Source organism: Sebastes fasciatus, chromosome 10 (assembly GCF_043250625.1).
Source record: "Sebastes fasciatus isolate fSebFas1 chromosome 10, fSebFas1.pri, whole genome shotgun sequence".
Taxonomy (NCBI): Eukaryota; Metazoa; Chordata; class Actinopteri; order Perciformes; family Sebastidae; genus Sebastes; species Sebastes fasciatus.
In genome coordinates this window covers 34,206,317-34,226,817 of record NC_133804.1, presented here as the reverse complement: position 1 = coordinate 34,226,817, position 20,501 = coordinate 34,206,317, and the positions used below count along the sequence as shown (strand labels likewise).

Sequence of the window (20,501 nt, the reverse complement as noted above, 5' to 3'; positions counted from 1 at the left end):
TACCTGGTTGATGTATTTGATGTGTGTAGTACCTGGTTGATGTATTTGATGTGTGTAGTACCTGGTTGTTGTATTTGATGTGTGTAGTACCTGGCTGTTGTATTTGATGTGTGTAGTACCTGGTTGTTGTATTTGATGTGTGTAGTACCTGGTTGATGTACCTGATGTGTGTAGTACCTGGTTGATGTGTGTAGTACCTGGTGGATGTGTGTAGTACCTGGTGGATGTGTGTAGTACCTGGTGGATGTGTGTAGTACCTGGTTGTTGTATTTGATGTGTGTAGTACCTGGTTGTTGTACCTGGTGTGTGTAGTACCTGGTTGATGTACCTGATGTGTGTAGTACCTGGTTGATGTGTGTAGTACCTGGTTGATGTGTGTAGTACCTGGTTGATGTATTTGATGTGTGTAGTACCTGGTAGTTGTACCTGATGTGTGTAGTACCTGGTTGATGTGTGTAGTACCTGGTAGTTGTACCTGATTTGTAGTACCTGGTTGTTGTACCTGATGTGTGTAGTACCTGGTTGATGTGTGTAGTACCTGGTTGATGTGTGTAGTACCTGGTTGATGTACCTGATGTGTGTAGTACCTGGTAGTTGTACCTGGTGTGTGTAGTACCTGGTAGTTGTACCTGGTGTGTAGTACCTGGTTGCGTCCACCGTGTGGCGCCGTTCGCCTGCAGACTGCAGCTTCAGTGGAACAGAACAAAGTGCCATCTGTGATTCACTCAGAACAGATTCTCCTGTTTATTATCACAATTAATAAAGTCATTATGTTAAAGTAGAAAACAGATTTAAAAAGCAGGTCAATCAGACGTCTCTCTAATCCTGTCACATGTTCTTCAGGGTTCTCTGTAGAACCACAGAGCAGAGGGTTAAAGGTTCTGCTACGACTAGAGAACCAGACCCTCTTTTAAAAGAATAGATTTACATTTCTGTGTATTTATTAATGTGTGTTTTTATAAATGAATTCAGCTCATTTAAACCAACATTGTTCTTTAAGGTTCTACGGTGGTTCTGTAAAGCCTGGCAGTGGTTTCTAGAGTGGGATTCTCCAGAGGGTTCCAGGATGATTTGAAGAGGGTTTAAGGGTATCCAAGGTTGTTCTGAGGGTTCCTCTTGAGTAGTTGAGGCCGATCCAGGGGTTCCTGGAGGAGGTTCTAGGTGTTTTTAGTGTTTTGGAGAAGGTTCTGGACGTTCTAAGGGATAATATTCAAGGAGTAAGGGGATCTAAAGGAGGTCCAACGAGCTCTCAGAGACGTAACTCGGGTTCCACGCGCATTAGAGAAGGGGGTTACAGTGTCCTGGAGACGGTAAAGGTTCTAGGTTTTTTTTAGGGGGTTCCAGGGTATCTGGAGGAGATTTAAGGTGTTTTAATTAAGATTCTTATCATTTTAAGGGGCTTTGGGGGATCTAGAAGAGCTGTTGGAGGCTCTAAGAGGGTTCCACAGGAGGTTTAAGGAGCTCTCTGAAGCGTCTGGGTTCTTGAGTGGGTTCCACGGGCATTAGAGAAATTTCTAGGAGTTGTTAAGGGATTTCCAGAGGGGGTTACGGTGTCCCGAAGCTGGTTCCGTCCAGTAAAGGTTCTATTGTATCTAAGGTGTATCTGGAGGAGATTTAAGGCGATTCAAGGAGCTCTCTGGGTTCTGGAGTGGCTTTAAATGACCTTCCAGGAGTTCTTAAAGGATTTCTGGTCGGTGTCGGTGCTTCAGGATGTTCAGTACAGGTTTCAAGGTATCTAAGGGAGGTTCCTGTAATTTAAAGGGGAACCAGGGGATCTAGAAGCGGTTAAGGAGTTCTGAGGCTAAGGGTTCTTTAGTCTAAATGAAGCTCCTGGAGTCCGTAAGAGATTTCAAGGATGATTTCCAGGAGTTTTACGGGAGTTTTTAGGTAATACTTAAGCTGCTCCGAAGAGGTTTCAGGGGTTCTTAGAGGACTCAAGGGGGTCTAGAGGATGCAGATCTCATTACAGGGTCTTGAGTTGGTTTCAGGAGTTCTTAAGGGGATTCTTAAGGGGTTTCCAGGATCACTTGAATAGATTTCAGGTTCCTGTTCCACTGAAGGATTTAAGGGATTCTGTAAAATGATCATGATCACGGTTTATGTTTAAATTCAAACCTAAAATAACAGGAATAATATCAGGATCACCTAAATAAAATAAAACAAATTAAATTAAATAGATTTTGAGAATTAAATCCAAACATCTCAGTCAGGTTGTTAAATTATTATTTATAATGTAAATTATAATTTAATCTATTTGTGACATTTAATTATTTGAAGCAGTAGTTTTTTATTGATCTCGTGAACTGTATTTATTAGAAGTATAATTACTGAAGACACATTATTATTATAGTAATAATTAAAATCACATTTATAATATTAATTCTCGTTCCGGAGCGGACCGGTTTCTAATCCGGACCATCTTCTCCTTCTTCCTCATCCTCCTCTTCATCGCCAGCATGTTCTTAGCGTCTCATTGACTTCTTCTCTCCCGCTCAGAGATCTGTTTCCAGGCTTTCCAGACGTTTCTTGTTCCCTGGAGAGAAGCAGCGGGCTAAAGGAGGATAAATATTTAATCAGAGCTGCTCTGGAGTTTTTGCTTAATTAGAGGAATTCTGCTCCTGCCACGAAAATGAACAAAAATGACTGCTGGAGATGTCAAAACCCCCAAAAAACATCAAGAGGGATGATCAGAGACGCGCAGAAACACTCTGATTATTATTATTATTATTATTATTATTATTATTATTATGAGTAGTGGTGGTATTGATCTGTGCTCAGAGGCCTTCCTCTGTTTCATCTACATTATACCATCACATTTATACAAGTGTGAAATAAAACACTGTGTGTGTGCGTGTGTGCGCGTGTGTGTGTGTGCCATATGTCCGTGCGTAAAAAAAAAAGGGAAAAAAAGCGCAAATTGGTGCCAACTTTGCGCGCCGCTCGTGTCAGTCAGCCTGAACGCTGGATGACAGAGGAGATTATTCACCATGAAACCAGTTAATCCTCCGAAATCTGAAGGAAGTCTGTGAGGTTGGAGGAAGTGAATACAGATCCGAGCTTCAGTAGTACAGTCTCGTCTCCACTGAGATGGATGAGGAGTCAGTGCGCAGGCCTGAGAGAGGAACCAGCAGATTCAACCTCAACCTGTCAACCTCAACTACTCATTTAAAGGTCCACTATTATAAAAAAGTGAGATTTTCATGTTTTTTTTATTATAAAGCAGGCTTAAATTCTATATAAATACTGTGAAAGTATCAATCCACTCAATCCACAGAGAAATACACACAGCCCGTATTCAGAAACTCTGCGTTTGAAACAAGCTGTCAGGATTTCTGTCCATTTGTGATGTCACAAATATACAATATTGACACAATTTTAAACGTAAACATTCTAAATGTGTCCCAGTTTATTTCCTGGTTGCAGTATATGTGAATGACATCAGCTGACAGGAAGTACACATGGACCCAAGCTGTTGCCTAGCAACGCAATTCCGTTGCAATTCCGTCAAAATGTGCTATAACGGAGCGTTTCAGACAGAGGGTGAATACAGGTATATTCAGGCTGACAGAATGAGGAAAATAAAGTTTTTTTTTAACATTACAGCATGTAAACATGTTCGATTAGAAACACAAAATACAAGTATGAACCTGAAAATGAGCTGATATGGGACCTTTAATGACGGGAATCTCCCACATTTATCCAACAGCAGAGAGGAACCTGATCATGTGCTGTCATGTGTTCAGAGTGATTCATGTGTTCAGAGTGATTCATGTGTTCAGAGTGATTCATGTGTTCAGAGTGATGCGTAAATCGGTCAGAGTGGTTTTAAATGTGAGGAGCACATTCAGTATGTTGTAAAAAAGCTGAAGCTCTTATTAGGATTTTATAACAGAAACAAGTCTTGCTTTTCTTTTCGTGTGAAACAGAAACTGGTGGAATGAACCTTTTTGCCTGTTATTGACTCTGGTCATGTGTTGTATATGAATGCTTCTGCTCATTGTCTTCATGGGTCACTGAGATTCATTACACCTGTCGTTCTTTGACTCACCATTGTGTACTCTACTCTAAAGTGAATTGGTCATCCTTAGGTGTCATTGCTGTGTGTTTATCTACAAAAGCATTCTGGGTTTAGTTCCTTCTTACTTGTCTTCTCTTTTAAAAAGGAAAACTGGAAGTCATAATCTGCGTTCTATGGACATTTTGCAATTTGTTGTTCCCAAAGTAGGGACTGAATTGGGAAAGAAAACTTTTAGGTTTTTTGCACCTACTGCTGTGAATAATGTACAATCTGATCTTCAACTTCAAAACTGAGTTACCTTGAATGAGTTTAAATCTCTGGTGAAATCACTGCAGTCCAGGTTGTCTGTCTGTGTCAGGTGTTTAGTATGAGCAAGTTTTAATGTTGTTAATTTATGTGTTGTCTGTTACTTTCACTAGAACTGTGTTGCTGCTATCTTGGCCAGGTCTCCCTTATAAACATGCACTATCTACCTTTAAACATGCACTATCTGCCTTTTAAACATGCACTATCTACCTTTTAAACATGCACTATCTACCTTTTAAACATGCACTATCTACCTTTAAACATGCACTATCTGCCTTTTAAACATGCACTATCTACCTTTTAAACATGCACTATCTACCTTTAAACATGCACTATCTACCTTTTAAACATGCACTATCTACCTTTAAACATGCTCTATCTACCTTTAAACATGCACTCTCTGCCTTTAAACATGCACTATCTACCTGTAAACATGCACTATCTACCTTTAAACATGCACTATCTACCTGTAAACATGCACTATCTGCAACCATCTTGGACTCTAACCACTGACGCACTTTACACTATACATCCTATATACCACTTTATAGACTGCACATATGTACATATTACATTTATTTATTGACGGACTGCACACACTATGTTCACCCATTCACTCTATCTTTTATATCTCCATTATTGTTTTTATAATGTGTGTATACCTTTACCTCTCCTGTGTTTCAAGTACTTAGTTACATTCCACCACTGAGTGCAATTCATACTGTTGTGTTTTTCAAAGCATTATTTACTCTTCCTGTTGGAACAAAATAATTGTTAATTATTTAACTGCAAAGTAGTAATGTGTTTTTGATACCTTCACTTTTTTTGCATCAAATCACACCAGGATGTTTGATGAAATTGATTTGATGTGGCACCACAGCTCAACCAAGAAACATGAACACCAGCAGCCACTGTTAACATGTTTAAAGCGTGTTTGCACCTCCAGCAGTCACACGTGTTCATCTCATTAAGTGTTGTTTTTATCTTAAAAGTTCCATTTCTTACAGTGCGCTCGGTCTAACACGCGGAAACCCTTATTTGGAGTGAGGTTTGAAAAAACAATGACGTAACGCGCCTCTTCAGCCAATGGGAGGCCAGAGGAGCGACCAGTATGCAGATGAGCACTCCTTACATGGAGCTGTCCCCGCCCCCTATAGTCCTTATATGGAGCTGTCCCCGCCCCCTGCCGGTCCACGCTGCTCCCCCGGGATGCTGCGGAGCTCCGGACCCCGGGAGAAGCAGCTCTCCTCCGGGACATGGAGCCATAAAGAGCCGGAGAGGAGGAGGAGAGGAGGAGGAGAGGAGGAGGAGGAGGGATGAGATGTTTCTACCCAATCCCTCTGTTCCCCCGGGACCTGCAGCCTGCACCGGGCCGGCCCTCCCTCTGGTTGGATAAGCATTTCATTTTACTCCTTTTTGAAGCGGTGGCTTGTTTTTTATCCCACTTTTCATTTGGTCCACAATCCTCCGCTGCTCTCCTCTCTGATCCCCGGCTCTCCACGCTCCATCTCCGGCTCTCCACGCTGCGTCCTCCCGGCGACAGGCTCCGGATCCCGGCTGATTCTCTCTCTCTCTCTCTCTCTCTCTCTCTCTCTCTCTCTCCATCTCTCTCTCTCTCTCTCTCTCTCTCTCTCTCTCTCTCTCTCTCCTCTCTCTCTCCATCCCTCTCTCTCCTCTCCTGTGAGATGCTCTCCCGGCTCCTCGCTCCTCTCTCCGCCCTCTTCCTCTTTTAACTTCACAGAGGATCCCGGACTGCAGCGAGCCTTAAAGGAGGCTGGGATCTAAAACAACAACCCGAGAGAAACCCAGAGGGATCCGGGCTCTTCTTTGGATCAGGACCCGGTACTTTGTCCTCCTCCTCCTCCTCCTCCTCCTCCTCCTCCTCCTCCATCCATCGCTCCTCTCTTCTCCACCTTAATCCAGGTGGTCCTTTGGCTTTCTGAGTGGCTGGCTGGGTACAGGGAGGATTATTCTTGTTGCCTTTCTTGTTTTCTGGTGAAGAGAAAGCCTCCCAGAAGGACAGTTTGATCCAGAAGGACAGTTTGATGTTCTCCATCCAGGACAGCCTCCCCAGGGGGGCTCTGACCATGAAGGAGGAGCCGCTCCCCACCGGCATGACCCCGGTGCGCTCCTGGATGCAGGGCGCAGGGATCCTGGACGCCAACACAGCGGCTCAGAGGTAAAACACATCACCAAAACATCACCAAAACCACCAGGCGACTTCTCATGTCTCTGCTCTCCGCGGTGCATTTAATGCCACTGTTAGAGAAACTCCAGCGTGAAGGAGAAAGTCATGTTCTACGATTAGAAAGTGACATGCACGGAGGTTCAGTCTGCAGAAAGTTCAAACCAATTCATCCACTTCTTCTTCTTCTTCTTCTTCTCCTGCAGAGTTAAAAACAGAGAAAGTTACAGCTTCAGTTTGTTATTTAAGAAAAACATCAAACCGAGAGGACGAACTGTGCGTTTATCTGGAAAAATGATAAAATAACTAAAATAGAGAACAACCTTTAGTTTAGTAAACTGTCAGAGTGAAACAGTGAAACATCAATCTGTGCGCCTCGTTTACATACAACTTTATTGTCAGTTTGCACTGAAATTCATTTTGCATCCAGAAGCAGCTCAGTTTGAGAGAAAGTACACATCCAATAGACATCCTGTTAACCATAGACAGACAGACAAAAAAAACCAAACACATCACAATTAATTCAGACATAACCCATTACAACATTACCATCTGTCCTCTGGATTTACACATTTATTATTATTATTTAGCAACAAGATGGACTGATGAATAAAAGCCTGTTCTTTAGCCTCATGCAGGTTAAATATAATATATTTAAAACATGTAAGGGATCAGAAGAGATGCCAGTCTGAGCATGCTCTTATTGTGAGCTGCAGATTCGGATTTTACTCTTAAAATAAATGTAAAAGTGACCAGATTCTGTTAATAATTCAGAAAAAGTAAAACAAAAATTGTGTTTGGACAACAAACAAGAACCACAACATGAAATCATGTCAGTCATAAAGTGTGTGTCCTCCTCTTCCTCAGTAGATGGTTGATGGTTTCAGCTCCATCACATCTCCCCGTCCTCCTCTCCTCTCCGCCGGGTTCAGCTTCAGGTTCACCGGCTGCAGACAGAAGCACAATCACTTCCTAACTTTCTCTCTCGACCCGGTGCCGTTACTGTTACAGTATGTAACAGCACCAAGAAAAAACATTTCCTCCACATGTTTGAGGATAAAACGTAATTTTCTATAAACCTTAGTTTATCTTCTGTAATGACACTAAAGCTCATTTCTGGAAAATCCAGAATGATTTTAACAGCCTGTTGCAGATTTGTTCTCCTGTTTTAAGGAACAAAATTGACTTTTAGGACTCAATAACCGTCAGAGAGGAAATGTTAAGAAATGATGGAGCTGTTCGTGTTCGGACACATTTGAGCAGTCAGATCTTATAAAAAGCGTCTTTTTGTTTTGTTCTCGGCACCAAAACTCTTTCTTATCAAGTCGTTGCAGATTTGTTCATTTGTTTTAAAGAAGAAATAGATTAGACCTCGTATCTTTATGAACTAAAAACTCAACTTGATAACGTTTCCATCCCTCCACACCGCGTTTGGTTCCGCGCGTAAAGAGCTGCAGAGACGCGCAGAGCCTCGCGGAGCTGCAGCCGCTGCACGAGGCTCCTCTCTTCTCCTCTCTGGGATCCTTTAAAGCTTATTTACAAGATAATTATAAGAATTAATACTTTATTATTTAATGCATTCTGCTTCACACAAACATCGTTTATTTCTAAAGCCAGTTAAAAAAAAAAAGTGAATTTAAGCGTTTATATTTTATTTATGAAGAGAATCGAGGAGGAAATAAATCCTAATTTAAGAGGTTAAATTAAAGACTTCTGCAGATTCACACATGCAGGATAAAATAAGTTTGACCTCCGTGATGCAAACACACCGAGTTCCACTCTCTAATTAATCCATTCAAGTTTATTTTAATTTAAAGCTCTTATAATTGAATACATATTCATTTCTTAATTACAACAAAATCCCCTAATTTTATAACTGACATGTTTGTGCAGTTTAAAGATATAAGATATAAGTGTCAATAGAGCGGACGTGAATGGAAACAGAGCAGAGCTGAAACCATTAATCGATTAATTTAAATAAAGTAATTTTTCAAGCAAAAATGACAAATATGTGAATGTTGCAGCTTCTCACATTTGCAGCTTTTCCTCGTGTTTCATTATAGTAAATTGAATATCTCTCGGTTTTACACTGTTGGTCAAACTAAGTTGTCCCTTTAGCATTGCTACATAGAATAAAGGCTTCTCATCATATGTGTGCAAAATATAAAATATCTCTTTTAGAGGTTTTAAAACGTGTCGAAGCTGCAGAGTTAAATGTGCGTTAATGAGGAGAGTTTTAGCTGTAAATGTCTGCAGAGTGTGTTTCGGAGCAGCAGGTGATCTGAGGTGAAATTTGAGCGCTTTCCTGAAATAAATCAATGCAGGATTTGCAGCGCAGCTTCGGGTTTAAATCAGCTGAACATGAAGAGCTGCAGCGACCAGAAGCACATCCATCAACCTGCACAAACACGCACTGCAAACTGCAAACTTTAACACAGCTGCGTGTTTTTAAAATATCTGCAGGTTTGTTTCATGCAACAACAAAAAAATCTGCAGCAAATAAAACTAAAGTAGATGCATTTTAAATTGCAGTTTGTTTTAAATGTTATTTTAACAAAAGCATCATTCAGAGCCTGTTTTCCATCCTGCAGGTTCTGATTAAAAACACATTTTAAAAAACACCTGTTTCACATCACAAGTCATTAAAATCCAACAGAACCAACTTTATTGTTCAAATATGTTCACACAGAATACCAGATATAGACACAGCTGACAAGTTGAGCAGAGAAATGTAACTTAACACCTCAATGAACAAACAGTAAATTCTTGATTTAATTGATTATTCGTCAAAGTCAGCAAATAGTAAAAAAACATCCAAATTGACATTCAGATGTTTTATTTTGTCCAAAACTGAAATATACTCAGTTTATATATCAGAAGACTAAATAAAGCAGCAGATATTTATATTTTAGAAACTGCAACCAGAGAATTTTTGTCTTTAAAAACAATTATTCAGTTATTAAAACATAATTTTCTGTTGATGAACTAATCAATTAATGTGAATATAGATGAAACAGTTGGTTGAAGTGCAGCACCAATAAGTAGAGTTTAATGAATATAATGAGGTGGATTATGGTGAATAGATTTATATCTACAGTATATTCATGTCTGTGTTACACTTTAATATACGTGACATGAAGAACAGAACAAACTGACTTCAGAGTGAGAACATGAATCTGTGGAAACGTTAACAGACTCAAAGTGTGACATTTATTATAAAGAGAAGAGAAGAGACGCTGGTTTGAATCCACCGTGTGATGAAATGTGTTTGTGACGGCGTTGAATCGATGTTTACTGTCATCGTACACGCACAACCATTACAGGAGTCACAAGTGGAAACCCACACGTCAAAGAAACTCAGTTTATAAATTTATATGTCAGAAGACTAAATAAAGCTGCAGATGTTAATATTTTAGATTGATTTATATTTATATTTTTGTCTTTAAAACAACTTAATCAGTTATTAATACAGCTCATTTTTCTGTCAATGAACTAATCAATTAAAACAGTTGGTTAATGTGCAGCACCAATAAGTCGAGTTTAATATAGTCTGTATGCGGAGGTGTATTATGTGTTTGTAGATGAATAGATTTATACGTAGAGTAGATTTAGCCTGCTTGATATATGTGACATGCATATTGTAGTGGCTTTTTCACCGTGCTCCAGGCTCCTAGAGGTCACTCAGTCTGCAGGTATCTCAGCTCTGACTCCTGTTTTACTTCATTTCAATCCTTTTCTTTTGAGGAAAAGTTGAACTAGGGTTTATTTGAGAAGCAATTACAACTTTATGTTCCATACGTTAAACGTTATCACACTTTCACTGTACGCTACAATACGCTATAACATGGTCAAAAACTTGTTGTGATCCACACCTACGTAGACGTCACAGCCTCCTCCAGAAGCCTCCGTTTCACCGTGCACACTGACAAACTGCCTTACGGCTCCACATCCTGTCGTAAATAATAAAACCTATATTCTAACACTATCACAAGATAATGATAAACATCATGTAATCCTACATGATGTAAACTATACAACAGCTGTTGGACAAACTACAACTTCTGTAACACCAAATATAAATATGTGTATAATTGTCTCCTACATGTTAAACAAAATGTATTTCTGCACAAACTTTACAATGTGTAGAACAAACTGACTTTGCTGTGGAGACGTTCAAAGTATAATATTATTATTATAATAAAGAGAAGATTAACCAGACATGTTATCAACCCTGATGAGAATGTTGACAACAATAAAACATATAAAACAAGTCATGCATGTCAGATATAAATGTAGAAAAGAGGCTGAAAAGCGTCCCCGAAGAGACTCTTTTTGTCGGTTAACTTCACGTCTAATTGAAGAAGTGTGTCGGTGTTTCTCTGCTGTACGTCCATAAACATTTAAATCCCCTCATTTAAACACGGTGAAACTCGTATTAATCAGTAACTTTGACCCTGAACAGTTGAAGTCTGATCTGATGTTAATGTGTTTAAATAAGAGAACGTTAAATAGATCTTTAAAGGAGTGTTTTGTCTGCTGGTGTCGTCTTGTGTTTCTTCAGCTGCAGATTTGTGGTGTTTTTTCTTAAAGATAAATAATGAAAGTTTCAGATTACTGAGTGAGAGAGTGTGAGAGTGTGTGTTGTCTTTCTGCTGAGAGTCACTGTTTGAATCGTACGTGTCAAACTCTAAATCAGATACCGCAAATTTGCCTTCGAGGGATTCACAATTTATTCAACATTAGACGCCTTCTGTCCTTCGATTGAAGGGAAAACTACAGAAAGAACAACCTTTTAATGGCGGGAAAATGTAGAAACAGAGGAGGGATTCATCTATACAGATGTGAATTACAATAAGAAGAAAGGAAATGACAATATTTACACAATATGAAGTGTAAGAATCAGACAGTATATGGATTTACGGTGACATCTGTCCCACAGTTTGTCTCTTTATTCTGAGAATCTATAAAACCTGCAGCTGTTTGTTATTTAATCGATCAGATAATCTCCTGTTATTGATTGTTAAATGATCAAGTTGAATAAAATGTGAGAACTTAAACTCAACGATCAGGTGGAGAGAGAGACTTCTGACCTCCTTATATTTTAAATTCATACATGTTTATGGAATTTACGCTTTTAGATTTTAAAGGAAAAACTTTACGTCTTTGCTTCGTTTCTGGGTCACGAGAGGGACGTTACTAAAAGATGGGGAATATAGATAATAAACAAATAAATAAAAGTAAAGAGCAATGTGTGAGAAAAGAGGAGCAATCATTGCATTTAGCTAATCTTTAAAACCTGGAGCTTTAGTCTCTAATCGTTCCTACAATAATAATAACTGACAACCTGCAGGATTTCATATCTGAGATATCTAATAAACATGAAATCAGGAGACAAAGGAAACACTGAACCAGAGCCTGGACCCAGAGTCTCATGTCTGAAGTTCCCACTGTAGTTCTGCTCCTCCAGCACAAATCATCCTTAATATAGACTTCATATTATGTTGTATTTTTATGTGAAGTTTCTGCTCCAAAACAAGCTGTGAAAATCTGAAAATCTGTCCAAACTGTGCGTTTAAATCCTTCAATTGATGCTTTAGATCGAGTAGAAAATCAAGCGATTTCTCTTTGGACTCGTCAGCTTTAACTGAAACACCACGTCAGGAAGAATTTCACATAAAAACATGAAGAAAGACACAAAAAAAATTCCAATGTTAATGTAGAAAAATCCCCAAAATGTCTTCAAGTTTCAACCTAAACTTGATGGTGTTTTTAGAGGAAGTGTGTCGGAGTGTCAGAGCAGCGTCTCAGGTACATTCAGAGACATTCATCCCTCATTTAAACACAGTGAAACCGCCCTTTAGATGGACGTTAAACATGAAGCCTGATGATCAGTCAGTCTGATGTGATCTTAATGATTCAGACATGTAACATGAAGGAAGTTAAGGTTTATTTAAGGGAAGACGAGGCTAATAAGAGGTTATGATCAGAGTGCAGAGATGAAGAGACGAGTGATCTGTTTTTTCCTCCGTACACGTGAATAATGAACCTCTCAGATAACCGAGTGTTTGAGTTGTTCTTTGTTTCTGGGAGTCGCAGGAAGACGCTGGCTTTGAATCCTGGTGTGGTTGAATCGATGTTTACTGTCGTCGTACACGCAGAACGGTTTCAGGATTCCAGTGGTGTATGTCGGTGCTCTTGTGTGAGTTTTGGTGTTGTAGTTTGTTCCCGCTGTCACATCCGAGATGTTTGTTGAATCCAGTTAGATGTTGAGTCCCTGCAGACCTTCATCAGGACGTTATTCAGCTAGAATCACAGAGATTACATGTCACCTCTGTTGCACAGCTGAATGAGATTTTCTTTTTCTTAAACCTTATTTTATCTTCTTTAATGACACTGAAGCTCATTTCTGGAAAATCCCTGAAACATGTTGATTTGTATTTGTAATGATTTTAACAACTTGTTGCAGATTTGTTCACCTGTTTTAAGGAAAAAATTGTCTTTTAGGACTCAATAACCGTCAGAGATGATGTGTTCAGATGGAGCTGTTAGCGTTCGGACACATGTGAGCATCAGATCTTATAAAAAGCGTCTTTTTGTTTTGTTCTCGGCACCAAAACTATTTCTTCACTTGTTTTAAGGAAGAAATAGACTTGAAATGTGAACCGGTTAACGGTGAGATGGTAAAACAAACTAGTATTCCTACATTTAGTGTCAGTTTTCTGTCTTTATTAGAAGGACGTCAGCGTCCCTGTCGGACTCGAACCGTTGACGATGATTTAAAAAACACTTCTCTCTCACGAGAGAGATTAATTTCACCTGCAGAGTGTCGACTGGTTTCCTTCTCGCTCACATACCAAACCTGAAAATCAGTTTGTTTAAATCCACCTGTGACTCTTTTTGTTGCTCTTGTAAAAGACGTGTTAGAGGTCAGAGGTCAGAGGTCAGCGCTTTGCTCAGGTGCATGCAGACTGCTGTTGTGTTTCACAGATTATATATAGTTTATACAGGGACGGAGTTTGTGTCACAAACTTGCAAATAAGGTGCTTTATTTTTAAATATTTTTCATGTCTTTACTAGGAAGTGGACAGTAGAGAGAAAACCTGGAGGTCTGACTCAAACAGGGACACTTTAAATCCACCGGGACGCACGCCCCCCCCGTGAACGAGTGCACGTATGAAAATACACCAAACCACTAATAGAAGCCAGACGTACCTCGGCCTGTTAGCTGCTGACCTCTCGTCACAGGTCGCATGTCTTCGTATGAGTTGTGAGCCGTTCGCTGATTCTTAACTGAACAGTATTTCACACAGAAACTTAGAGAGAAAAATCAACATGATTTTTGGTGCAGCTGAAATTCATTAAAATGAAACACAACTCCAACATGTCGCACTTTAGTTCGTCGTCATCGCTCCTTCATCAGGTGCTGTTTGAGTTTCTCTATATTCAGAGTTTCACATCGTTCTGTCTGAGATCAGTGTTGTTTTCCAACCATCCGTCCAAACATGCTCGTCATGGTTTCCTCTATAGATCAGCGTTGACTAAATATCATGTAATCAAGCTTGTTTCAAATTGATTCTCATTATTATTATTTCTCCAGGATCTTACTCGTTCTCACTGTTTGGGTTCATTTTGTAAAAAGAAATCTTAAGTAAAGAGGTACAAATGAAAGTATGGTTTACATTTTGTACTACCTTGCGTTCATCATTTCAAGTGTTAAAAATAAATGTTGAATCTCAATGTGACATCCATCGTTGGGCTCCCAAACCTGAACCATCACGTTGCAAAACACACAATCTGCTAATCAAACTTATACTCTGCTTTACTTTGTCTGATTTTAAATAATAATTGTCTTCATATTATCTTTATTTTATCTAGTTTAAATAGAGTTGTTGCACAGCTGTGAGTGTTCGGACACATGTGAGCATCAGATCTTATAAAAAAAGCGTCTTTTTGTTTTGCTCTCGGCACCAAAACTCTTTCTAATGGAGTCCTGAAACTTTTACTGTCTTAAAACCAGTTAAATAATCGGCCTTTAACCTTCAGTCCGTTCAGGTTTGCTTCTTGAACAACTTCTTAAAAACGTCTTCTCTGCCTTCTAACACATAATATTTGTTCTTATGAATAAATATATTTGGTCTTCATCTTGATAAATGTTGGAAACAAAAGTGACATCGCTGAAAATAAGTCCAAGACTTTATCGCCATGTCCGTAACAATTAACAAGTTTGATGTAATGTATTTTATAAATATATTATAATATTGTCAATAAACCAAACTAAAGCCCTGAACGATAGACTATAAAGCGACTTGTTTCGAGGAGTTTTGAGGATGAAACGTCATCTTAAACTTTATTATATCTTCTTTAACGGTGAAATGGTTTTAACTGTCGTTGCAGATTGTTGCTCTTGTTTTAAGGAAATAATTGACAATTTAGGACTCAATAACCGTCAGAAACGATGTGTTGAGACGGAGCTGTTAGCGTTCTGACTTACTAATACTTATAAAAAGCATCTTTTTGTTTTGTTCTCGGCACCAAAACTTCTTATCGAGTCTTAAAACCAGTTAAATAATCTGCCTTTAAACTTCAGTCCGTCATCAACATCTTAAAACCGATTCTATCCTCCTAAAAAATAATATTGATTGTTTGTTCTTCTGATTAAATTCTCTGGTTTTTTAGTCTTTAATATTTGTGAAATGATGAACTGTGAAAACTCAACATCGATGAAAATAAGTCCAACAGTTTTATCGTCCGTAACAAAGTTTGATATGTTTTATTTTATATTATTCTAAAAGCTGGGAGACAGTGGGAATATAAAGCGACCTGTTTCAAGTCGTGTTTAGGATGAAACGTCCTTTTCTTGATGCTCGTGTAGAGATCTTAAACCTTATTATATCTTCTTTAATGACACTGAAGCTCATTAAAGAAGCTTCAGTGAACACTGGTTGTGATGATAAAACAGTCGGTTGCATGTTTTTAAATCCTGCAGGTCAAAATGAGGATTGTTCGTTATTATTGTAGCTGTGATTAGAGAACAGTTTGTATTTGCTCTTTATTTTATTTATTTCTGTATTATCTATATTCCTCGCTCTGTCTTTTAGTAACGTCCACTCTCGTGACCCCGAAATGAAGCATACAGTTTGCAGATTTGTGCACTTGTTTTCAGGGAACAAATAGCCTTGTTCTGACTCCATAACCGGCAGAGATGATGTGTTAAGATGGAGGTTTCTCCTGCAGAGAGCAGATTTCCCTCGACCCTCCCTGACACCGCTGTTGGAAGGAGAGAAAAAGAGTGTAGAGAAAAAAGGTAGCAGAGTGAGTGATCCTGCCCTCCACGCCCTATCTTTGTCCTCTGGGGTTAAAGGGGAGGTAGGTGGGGTGGGGGTTCCCAGGCTCAGTGGTGGGAGGGGGTTCAGGTAGTGTTTGGATGAGGTGAATAATCGTCGACGGGGGGATTCCCCACTTCGTCTGCGGCGTCATTCGTCATCGGCTCAATCATCGGGGCGTTTGGCGTTCCACTCGGCGCTCCCTGGGGGCGGGTGGGTAGGCGGGGGATCGGGAACTCGTGCGTGGATCTGTAGAGTCTGACAGTGATGGATCTGAGCGCTGAGAGACTTTTTATCAGAGAGCCGTAACTCATGACGGCGGCGGCGAAGAATGATGGAGGAGGTCAGCTGAAGCCGCCACCGCTCACTACCTGTTTTATTCTCCTCCTTTTAGACATCTTTATTCTCCCACCAGGTGAGAACAAACGCACTTCCTCCTGAATTTGCATTTGTCAACACCCCCCCGTCCTCCTCCTCCTCTTCTTCTTCTTCACGTACACACAATTAAACTCTCCTGAACGCCGCCGTAAGAACGTGTTGGATAATTAAACAGCCAGCAGATGCCACGTCAGCCTCGTTACTGTAAATCCTCTCCGACACGTCCTCCTCGTCCTCGTCGCGGGCGCCGTGGAAGTGAAGTTGACTCGTGTAAATAAACCGTCGACACTCGAGCGCGGCTCTTTTGTCTCCTCGTGGCCTCTGCAGAGTGTCAGCCGCCGCACGCCGCCGCCGCTCGGCTAATCAGAAGCAGCCACACACACAAAAAAAAGAGAAAAAGCTGCAAACAATTAACCTCGAGCTGCGTCTGAGAGGAGCAGGTGACCAGGCTAATGGGCTCGGCCATGTGTGTGTGTGTGTGTGTGTGTGTGTGTGTGACAGGCGGCGTGCGGGTAAAGGATGTTTGGGAGGAAACAGCTGAGTAGAGAAAACATGCAGCTGCTTCAGACTCTCCGTCCTGAGAGGAAAAATATCACAAAAAAAACTCAAAGATGTAAAAAAAAATCGTCTTTACATCCAAATAAATGTGACGAGAGTTCGGCGCCAAAAAGACTGAACATAATTTCCCGCCAAAAAAACATTTCCTTGAACAGGAAAGCTCAGATTTACTGAACCCTGAATGCACCAGTACTTTAGGACAGATTTATCCACCAAATTCCATTTGATAAAATCAACGTTTTAACAGTTTACGTTTCTTCTTTTCTCAGTTTTACACAAATGATCAGAGTGTACCTGGAAGCAGGTCACATCACATGACGAGAAAAACTCTGATTTACTTGAACCCTGAATGCACCGCCACTTACTTGCACATATTTATCATATTTTATATTTTAGCATTTTAACAGTTTACGTTTCTTCTTTTCTTGGCCTTAAAATATCGAAGAGCAAAATGATCAGAGAATAAGTGGAAGCAGGTTACTTGACAAGAAAAACTCAGATTTACTGAACCCTGAATGCACCACAGTGACCAGAGTTTTATGAATTAATGAATTGAAAGGAATCCGATGACAAACACGTTTTATCCACCAAACTCCATTTGAAAAATCACCTTTTTTACATTTTGTGTTCACACATACATTCACTTTTCATCTTTTGTCAGTTTGTTTTAATGCGCCGGTAGAGCAAAAATAATCAGAGTAATCAGATTACATTACTCGACTGAAAAAACCCAGATAATCTGAACCCTGAATGCACCACGCCAACCAGAGTTTGAGGAATAAATAAATCCACCAAATTCCATTGGAAGAATCATCTATTCCTTCTCTTCTTTCTTCTTCTCTCAATCGTCCTGATACGTCAACTATAGCAAAATAATCAGATGAACTGAAAGTAATCAGATTACACTACTTGACCAAAGAAACCCCCTCATATTTACTGACGCCTGAATGCACCACGCGGACCAGAGTTTGATGATTTCAGTGGAACAGATGCTCAGTTTTACTCCTTCAGATGAGTCGCTGTGTGAGTTTAATGTTACAACGTGTTACTGGAATGTAAATGTTAACGATGGGATTGTTTGATTTTTAGTATTATCGGTATTAACGTGTGTTTTAGTGACGTTATTGTTCAAATAGAAGGTGAAGCTGTAGAACAAACAGCTGCAGGTCGGAGTTTGACGTCCGTGAAACCTGCTTTTACAATGAATTTTCACACATTGAACACCTCACAGAACGTACTAATTAGCGCACACACACACACACACACACACACAGACACACACACACACACACACACACACACACTCGGTCAGGAGTGTGTGTGTGTGTGTGTGTGTGTGCAGAAGCCCCTCAGTCTAAAGACTAATTTGTTGGTAATTGCAGCATGACAGGAGCAGCCATTTCAGCATCGAGCCACCGTTTCCCCGAGCCAGTCGCCCTAATTAGGAATGACACACGCTATTAAGGTGCACAAATGGAAATCAGTCAGCGGGCGTTTCCTCCCCGACGGCACCGCCGCCGCCGCCATCGAACTCACAGCGGGCCACCGACACACCAAAAACCTCCCACAATGCACTTGCGTTGGAGTCAAAGTAAGAAAACAAGCGGCGGTTTGTTCCTGCAGCAAAAAAACAAACATCAATAAAGTAATACACAAATCAGATTTAGTCATGTAATCTGATTACTTTTAGTTACTCTCAGATACCTTTTGCTCTATTTGATGAAGTCAAACAAAAAGGAAGACAAGAATAACAAACACAAAGAAAACACAGAAAGTTAAATTGGTGATTTTTCCAATGGAGTTTGGTTCTAACGAGTTTTATTACGTTAAACCTGAAAAGAAGATACGAATAATATATATATAATTATATAACAACACAAAATGTTAAATTGGTGATTTTTCCAATGGAGTTTGGTTCTAAGAGTCTACTTAAGTTAAACTTGGGAAAAGAAGACAAGAATGATATACATAAACACAAAATGATGAATTGGTGATTTTTCCAATACACTTTGGTGGTTCTAAGAGTCTAAGTTAAACCTTGAAAAGAAGATAAGAGTAATATATACATAAACACAAAATGTTAAATAGGTGATTTTTCCAATGGAATTTGGTTGTTCTAAGAGTTTACTTAAGTTAAACTTGGGAAAAGAAGACAAGAATGATATATACATAAACACAAAATGATGAAATGGGGATTTTTCCAATGGAGTTTGGTGGTTTTAACGAGTCTTATTGAGTTAAACCTGGAAAAGAAGACAGGAATAATACATACATAACACAAAATGTTAAATAGGTGATTTTTCCAATGGAATTTTATGTTTTTTAACGAGTCTAAGTAAGTTAAACCTTGAAAAGAAGATAAGAGTAATATGTATATAATTATATAACAACACAAAATGTTAAATAGTGATTTTTCTGATGGAGTTTGGTTCTAACGAGTCTAATGAATTCAGTATAATGCAGAATGTTCCGGTCGTTTGTTCGTCGGGTAACTGATCACACGGAGACTATTATTGATTAACTCAGTTGTGTATTTCCTGGTATTGATAGATCAGCGTTTAATTATTGATCGGTGAGTTTATTCTGTCGTCGGTCGTTTAATGAAGGAAAGAGATTTGAACTTAGATTTAGATTTATTGATGAACTTGATCAATATTTTTGATTTATCATTATTTATATTTGGGTGGGTATATATGGTGGTGGACGGTTTCATCCGATGACATAACAACACACACACACACACACACACACACACTGGGCCTGCTGCTTCAGCCTCAACTCATTAGTTCATATTACACGGCTAATAAGAGCTAACCAAACAGGTGTGTGTGTGTGTGTGTGTGTGTGTGTGTGTGTGTGTGTGTGTGTAGCCTGATTGGCTAAATGTATTCGTGGGTAATTGTGCAGTCCTGCATAAATCAACACACACACACACACAGTACATGAACAATATGTGCATATTTTAACCGTCCAAACTCGACTTCCATAGCAATTAGAGAGGAGTGTGTGTGTGTGTGTGTGTGTGTGTGTGTGTGTGTGTGTGTGTGTGTGTGTTCAGTACTAATTACATACTGGACGATCATCAGGACACATTAACATCCAACGCTGAAAAACAAAAAAAGTCACGTGATGTCAAAAAGTCAGAAAAGTGGGTCATGTGTCGGCTCCTCTTCACCTCCGTAGTTAAAGTTTATCCATATTCTTCATTATATGTTTATAATACATCTATAATCCAAGTTATTGTTATTATTATTATTATAATTCTGTCGTTCCAGTTGTCATTTTATTATCTGAGTCGAGGTTCTGAGGACGGAGGACGCTGATCAGATTGTAGTTTGTGACCTGTGATATTGGGCTGTATATGTAAAAAAGAAATACAGATTTGGAACAGAGACGGGACGTATTAGTGTAAACAGCAGCTGAGCTTTAAACCTCTTTCTCCCCTTTTTTCAACAAACACACAAGTTATTTATTTCTTTATTGTCATCACAGAGACACTCACAGAGACGCTCACAGAGAAGCAGTCAGTCTCCCTCCGACAACGCTCATTAAATATGTGTGTAAAAAATAGAACCTAAGACATAAAATAGTGTTAAATTATATAACATAGGCTATATAAAATAATATATAGTTGTGGTAGACAGGTGTACAGTCATTTCAAAGTGATTTAACTGTAAAGTTAACAGGAATAACACGCCATATTAATATTCTATGGATACATATGTGCTGATTT

The 20,501-nt window shown here is 39.4% G+C and overlaps 1 protein-coding gene and 1 long non-coding RNA gene across 6 annotated transcripts in view; one reads left to right on the top strand and one right to left on the bottom strand.

Annotated features, from left to right (window-relative positions):
- Positions 1-2,296: 2,296 nt before the first annotated feature.
- On the bottom strand, positions 2,297-5,471 carry LOC141775826 (uncharacterized). The gene is made up of 3 exons (XR_012595695.1): positions 5,139-5,471; positions 2,987-3,112; positions 2,297-2,551 (listed from the first exon to the last, which is right to left on the bottom strand). It is a non-coding gene; the product is annotated as an uncharacterized LOC141775826 (long non-coding RNA).
- Positions 5,472-5,495: 24 nt separating this feature from the next.
- LOC141775823 (transcription factor COE3) overlaps positions 5,496-20,501 on the top strand; it is a 174,343-nt gene continuing 159,337 nt past the window's right edge. For 3 of the 5 annotated variants that reach the window (XM_074649549.1, XM_074649545.1, XM_074649543.1), the window contains exon 1: positions 5,497-6,503. In XM_074649549.1, coding sequence (XP_074505650.1) covers positions 6,370-6,503 — 134 coding nt within the window. In that variant the 5' untranslated portion in view covers positions 5,497-6,369. Of the gene's footprint in view, positions 6,504-20,501 lie in introns of all 5 variants that reach the window. The other 2 variants (XM_074649544.1, XM_074649548.1) reach the window with 2 other exon arrangements.